The following is a 6,928-nucleotide window of genomic DNA, read 5'->3' on the forward strand; positions in this document are numbered from 1 at the left end:
CACACAGGGGAGGGGGGGGGAATGTGCTACTGTGTCTCTGCTTCCTTGTGCTTTCCACTGTGTTGGAGTCTGCTCCTTGCAAGATCTGGCCTTGTTTTCACTCCATGCTTTCAAAGGAAAGTTTGTGACTGAACCGTGCTTTCCTAGCTCTGTCATCCTTCAGCATGCTGCTCGTTTTATTTCTCCATCAAACTCCACCCTCTCCTTAAATACTGCATACAAATGACAATTTCTAACATATTTACTGATCCTTCTGATTTTAGCATAATACATAAGCTGCATCTGGCGTGGGCTCCCCTCCATTTCCAATGCTATTTTTTCAGGCGAGTTGTTGATGTTTCCTGGTAATAGAGATCATTTTCCTCTAGCCAGATCTGCCTCTCTTTTATTTTTTATTTTATCCCCCCCCCCCCCACACCCCATCTATTTAGCAGTTCCCAGTTAAAGTTTAGCCGGTGACTATCGTTAAAGATGTCTTGCGGTCAAAAGGAGCCAAACCCTCAATTTTGTGGCGTGGGGGATTACTACTTCTTTAATTGGTTTTAAAATGATATTTTATATGCCACAAGAAAAGACGTGGAGTGCCTTCAGAGCTGAAAGAGCTCGCAGATATGACTTCATTTGTAGCTTCAGGGAGCAGTTTGCAGGCGTCTGGGAAAAAAAGCAAACTTGGAATTGTGTTTTCATTTAATTGAAAAAATAACTGCCAAGTTTCCAACCAGAAACAAGTGGGGGGAGGAGGGGATCCGCTGGGCAGATTGGGAGGGCTGGCTCGGAGTGGAGGGGGGGGTCCTCACAATTGCAATTAAAGATAAAGTTCAGAGAATATTGCACGCTGTTTAGGGGGGAAGATGGATTATGTCTGTGTGTGAGAAAGAAATAAAGCTCAGTAGCCGTATCTTCCCTTGAAGTTACCTTTGTTTACATGGCATGCAGTCTCCAACGCTGGCACTGATGAAGTAAAACATACCCACACTCCAAAAAAAAAAAAAAAAACTTTGGTCAGCTTTAGGAACTCAAAGCATGCTTACGTTTTGTATGGAGATGGTTAATGAATCCAGTGTTTTTGCAGTTGCAAGCTTGTGCATTCACTGTGCAAAGCTGTCTGCAGGCTTTTGCAGTTGCACCAGCGTAGCAAAGATATTAATTAAAGCATCTCCCTTTTTTCCACTCATGTTTGGCTACTGTAAGTCTCAGACCCTTTCTTTTTCTTCTTCTTTTTCACCCCTCCCCCCTCCCCTCTCCCTTTTAAAAATATTTAATCTTTCTGTTCCTTTTTAGCAGGGAGAACTTCGCTGGGCTGGGGGAGGGGGGCAATAAAAAGTTAGAAGGGGACGTAGCTGGGGGCTGCGACCTGTACCAGTTTTCAAGACAATTCTGAGGGGTGGGGGGGTTGAAGACTCTGGGCACATTTAATTTTTATTTTTATTTTTTGTTAATTTAAACCAAAATCCTAGCAGCAGTTGACTTGGAAATCTAGCCGCTACCAGGACATTCGACTGGGATCCAGCTCTCTTGTCTTTCTCTCTATATCTTATTTCAAGCTCGGCTATATTTTTAAACAGCTGGCTGTGATTTGAACCCCAGCTCGGTGCAACCCGGAGCCTTCCTTTGATTTGGGATTGTGTTGGGTGCTTTGCTTTTGTGGCAGGCGGGGATGGGTGGTGTGTGGGGGGGTCAGGTTGTCTCGTTGCCTTGGCTCTATTTCTTTTCGTCTCCTTTTTATTTGATTTTCCCCCCTTTTCCTTTTTCTTTTTTTTTTCAAAAGCCTTTTCTTTCTGTTTCGCCTTGGCTGCTGCGGGGTCGCGCTGCCTGCGGGGGCTGCGGGAAGGGGCTGCAGCTGGCTGTGTCTCTCGGCGGCTTGTTGCGGAGCTGGGGCTGGCTGCGTGCGGGGGGCATTGTCTGGGAGGCGATGTTTGCAAGCGTCCTGGATGCACATTTCCTCTCCCTTTCTCCTTCTTTTTGTCAGCGGTTCAGCGAGGAAGGATGCCTCCAACCCAGCCCAACCCAGGCCAGTACGCGCTGACCAACGGGGACCCTCTGAACGGGCACTGCTATCTGTCGGGATACATCTCCCTGCTGCTGCGGGCCGAGCCCTACCCCACCTCGCGCTACGGCAGCCAGTGCATGCAGCCCAACAACATCATGGGCATCGAGAACATCTGCGAGCTGGCCGCCCGCCTGCTCTTCAGCGCCGTCGAGTGGGCCCGCAACATCCCCTTCTTCCCCGACCTGCAGATCACCGACCAGGTGGCCTTGCTGCGGCTCACTTGGAGCGAGCTCTTCGTGCTCAACGCGGCGCAGTGCTCCATGCCCCTGCACGTCGCCCCTCTGCTGGCCGCCGCCGGCCTGCACGCCTCGCCCATGTCCGCCGACCGGGTGGTGGCCTTCATGGACCACATCCGCATCTTCCAGGAGCAGGTGGAGAAGCTCAAGGCCCTGCACGTCGACTCGGCGGAGTACAGCTGCCTCAAAGCCATCGTCCTCTTCACATCAGGTGAGCCTGTCCGGCGGAGAGGGGGCTGCCAGGGGGGAGATCGGGGGTATGGGGGGGGGCTTTCTCGGGCCCCTTTCCCTGCCTGAGATGCTTGGAGCAAGGGCGGGGGGGCAAGCACAGATCAATCATAAATAAGCCTGCTTTAGCGAGGCCTCATTTCCCCTGATCGGAAAGCATTCGCGTTGGCAGCGGCTGAGGTTATTGAGCATTGTAAAAAATGGATTCGATCTACCCCCCCCCCCAAAAAAAAAAGGAAGCCAAAGGGGAGAAAAAACAGAGGGCGAGAGAGGCAGAAAGTCTAAGGGGGCAGGGAGGAGGCTGGGGAGAGACAGAGAGCGAGAGGGAGCTCCCCACTCTGCACAGCCGCACAAATATTGGAATTTTAACAGATTGCCTGGGAAAAAAAAATATCAAATTAAGTGTAGGCGGTGGAAACATGCGTGCATGCATGTTAACAATTTTTCTTATGATAGATGGTTCAAATTAACTGGCAGGGAAGTGCATTAGCATCGCCTTTGAAGTGCTCCGGTTGTAGCCTATAAGAATATAATGCATCTTTTATTATTGTAACCTGCGCGAGAGAAATATATAAACATCAAAGGGGAACAATATGCAGGAAACACAGCAAACAGAAACAAAGCCAGAGAAGAAGCCTTGCCGGGTCACCTAGAGATAGGCTGTAAATGCATTTAGGCTGGGGTCCATCTACTCCAGCTTTCTGCCTTCCCTTTCTTCCTTCTTGCTTTTCTTTTTAAACCTGCTTGGCCACGAATAAATCCTCCTAATAAATCTCACCCCAACCTAGGCCGGAGCAAAATTAAAAGCATTCTTGAACAAAGATGGCAAATCGTTCAAAGGCCTTGTTTAACAGTAAGCAGTTGATAATCCATCAATATTTGTTGCCTTTCATGCATGAAAAATAGTATTTACATTGTATTAAAATGACTCTTAAATTTGGACAATATTGTAATGTAGCAAATGTAGTATTAATATCGATTTGAACATCAGATAATTTATTTAGACAGGAGGATCTAATTTGTATGCAGGGTGGTCAGAGACGTGTACTTTGACTGCCCCCTTTTAGTTTCAGTGCAAATGCAGTCTTGTAGTGTTGGAGGGAATATTTCTTTGCAAGGGATAAAGTGCAGATCTTAAAACAAATGGAAGATTTACTGAATAGCCAGCTCGACATTTTAATGCATTTTATCTTAATAAGTCTTCTTGATGGAAACATGTTTTTCAGAAGTGACAAAGAGACTTGGCAGCATTTATCAGCCTGATTTAACTCCAGAGTCTGCCTGCAGACTTACAGACCTTGCCTTGTCCATTCATTTCAGGGCGTTCATCAATACATCGGCCAATCGCGGCCCCCCTGCCTTGGCTCAAAGGCAACTTTAAAAGATCGTGTTTAAATCGAGAGGGGACGGGTGTAATATTTAGTGCTCTCGCATGGCGGAGGCCCCCCGAAGGCGTTTGCCCCAAATCAGAAGTGTCTTTTTCTCTCATTTATTTTTCTTCCTCTTTCTTAAATGATGGACCTCAGCTAGGACTGGAGCTCGGGTTTTATAGGAACTCTTTCTTCCCCGAAGTAAAAGTTGAAAGTGTATCAGGGAGGGGCTGTCTCCAGCAACTGGCCCAAGCCATGAATGGGCTCTAGGAAGGGAAGGATAATATTATTTTGGAAAAGAGGTGCATGGGGGCATATCAGAGGCTGGAAATACAGCTGTCAAGAGCAATTTACCTTCTCCCCACACCCCCATGCACACATTTCCACTTTGGGCTAAACTTGTTTTGATTGCTCGCCAGAGGGGAATTCAGGGGAAGCCTTTCTCCAAGTCATCCAACTTTGAAGCAAACTTTGACTGATGGGAAAGACATTTTTAGGCACATTGTGCAATGCAGTTTACGGAGGGAATGGGTATTTAGAGCTGGCGTGGACTTCTCCTCTTGTGGTTTTTACATTTGAGCTCCGGATAGTATATTTAATCCGTAAAATTCTGGCCATTTTCCAAGGGCTTGGGTCGTGACCCAAAACTCCTCTCCCTCCCTCCCCCCCCCAGCTCTATTCATGTACACACCTCCATTTCTCTCCCAGTAAATATAAGTTCCCAGGGAGGGGTCCAGATAGATAACATAAATCCAATAAATCTATTTGCAGCGCAATAAGAACTTTGATTTCCAGTTATATGCCAGCTGATTACATCTATATTTTCTGAACACTAAACTCTTCCGAAGGCGTAACATGAAATACATTCCCTGTACCACAAAGGATCAGGCTGGTGTGTACTGCACAGTAATGGTTATTTATTTACATAATTTCTTTTCCATAGACTGCGGGAAGAAATATTGAGCTTTCCCTTATTGACACACTGCTATATAAAAAGGGAGACACACAGACATTCCGCATCAGCCCTCCCTTCCTGGGCTGAGATATAATTCACGTGTGGCAAATATGTAGTGCGTGATTTCTTACGTGGGCTTCAGCTCTCTGGCCTCCAGCCCCGAATCGAGCCTTTTTTTCCCTTGATTATTTTTACATCCTGTTTTTAAGTGAGGAATTAGGTGGGGAGGGGGGACTTCCAGAAAATCCAGAGGAACCCAGATGCCAGGGGCAATTCCCATAATTAAGTGGCAGGAAATATTAACTGCATTAGAAAATCATGAGTGTTTCTATGTCTATTGCAAACCCCAAGCCGTATTCTTCCCCTTTTCTCCTCTTTCTGTCTGGTAACTTCCTTCCCCTGATGGTCCAGGGACCTCGCAGTGTAGGGCACTTCACGGAAATATCTGATAAATGTTTTACTAACCTTAAGGGTATGACATAGGGAGCCTACAAAATTCCGCCAGGGTGTCACTAGGACCCTTTCATATTGCATTGTTTGGAAGTTGAATAGGATCCCAGTGCATAATGGGCAGCTAATGCATGTAAAATTGCAAGATATATGTAAATATGGAGTGTGATTTGTGGCAATCAACATATGAACAGGCCTGTGGTTTTGATATATGTTGCAAACAAGAACAGGCCCGTGCTTTTGATAGGTATCTGTATTCCAACCTGGTGCCTTAGATGTTGCAAAATATCACTGCATTAAAGGTACAGTATGGATTAGCAAAACAGTCTGGCTAGGGTAATTGTATATCTGAGGGATGCCTAGTCCGCAGCTCGGGTCAAAGGGGTTTTTTTTCCCCCTCAGAAGTTTCTGAATTATAGCTTGTTTTATTTGTCTTTTTGCTCGAGGCCATCGCATTGTAGATGAAGGTGTTCAAAAATCTTTGTAAACCCAGTTCTTGAAACAGAAAGACATAAACTTCAAAAATGCAGTCGCCACAGATTTCTGCTTTGAATAATTTGTTGTGTCTTTCCAGGGTCATAATTTTACATTCACAATTTTGTAACGTCCTTTTGGGGCCATTAACATGCATTCATTCATATACAGATCTATATATTAGCAAAGTCTGGCTTTGATCTATATTAAACCGCACTGCTAGCTCCCTGCTCGCCTGTGATCCTTATGTTTTTTTAAATATTTATTATTAATATATGAAACAATGTGGGAATTTGAGCCATAAAGGCAAATCCACTACATTTCACTGCCGGTGGTTTCCCGAGAAAGTCTCTCACTAATCAGTTTATACACAATAATCCGCTGTCTTGGAATTTTTATAGGTATCTATGTGTATGTATGTGCGGCTCAGAGAAGGAGGCTTCCAGTTTATGCTCACAGATTAGTATGCAGTTGCCTAGATCGCAGCACTCTGCAGGCTAGGAAGGATATATTTCTGGCTATATATCTGAAATGCACACATCCAGGGAGGATGTATTCCTGGCTACATTTAGGCAACGCTCAGGCACCGCAGCCCTTTCCAGCTTTGTGTCTGATAGCTGCAGATGTCTGCTTAGCACAGCCTGAAGTAGCTGAGCCATATTCCCCTAGATTATTATACAGTTTACCAAGATGTGACCAATTTTCAATTACCTGATCTAAGGCACAGATAGGAGCACACCCTCCTTTTTATCTTTCTTTTTTGCTTGCTTGCTTTTGCTTTTGGTCTTTTTTGGCGATTGCACCGCGCAGGCGGCTCCAAACCCTGCAGCATTTTTGGCTTGATCTAATTTCCAGGCGTGTCAACAAATTCGTCTGATGTGTGTGTGTGTGTGTGTGTGTGTGTGTGTGTATACAGATACATAGATATAGACATATAGCTAGATATAGGTCTATCCATCTGGATATATGGCTAGGCAGATCTACGTATCTGTGTCGAGAGAGAGATACAGCCGCACACGCACGCGTGTGTCCTGCTGCGTTTCCTTGGGGCGGCGCGGATGCTGTGGCGGGTCGGAGGGATGCGATGGATGGCTCTCCTGGCTCTGCATTTGAGTTGTATTCCTGGGACAAGGCGCGGCAGTAAAACAACATAAATCCGCTCATA

General features: G+C 45.9%; 1 protein-coding gene across 8 annotated transcripts in view; it reads left to right on the forward strand.

Annotated features, from left to right (window-relative positions):
- Window positions 1-6,928, forward strand: part of NR2F1 (nuclear receptor subfamily 2 group F member 1) — an 11,897-nt gene that overhangs the window by 1,580 nt on the left and 3,389 nt on the right. For 5 of the 8 annotated variants that reach the window (XM_019532365.1, XM_019532368.1, XM_019532367.1 and 2 more), the window contains one exon: window positions 1,970-2,497. In XM_019532365.1, the coding sequence (XP_019387910.1) occupies window positions 1,970-2,497 (528 nt within the window). Of the gene's footprint in view, window positions 1-11; window positions 1,187-1,969; window positions 2,498-6,928 lie in introns of those variants that run through there. The other 3 variants (XM_019532369.1, XM_019532372.1, XM_019532366.1) reach the window with 3 other exon arrangements.

This window comes from Crocodylus porosus, unplaced genomic scaffold (genome assembly GCF_001723895.1).
Source record: "Crocodylus porosus isolate Cpor-Errol unplaced genomic scaffold, CroPor_comp1, whole genome shotgun sequence".
NCBI classification, from domain to species: domain Eukaryota; kingdom Metazoa; phylum Chordata; order Crocodylia; family Crocodylidae; genus Crocodylus; species Crocodylus porosus.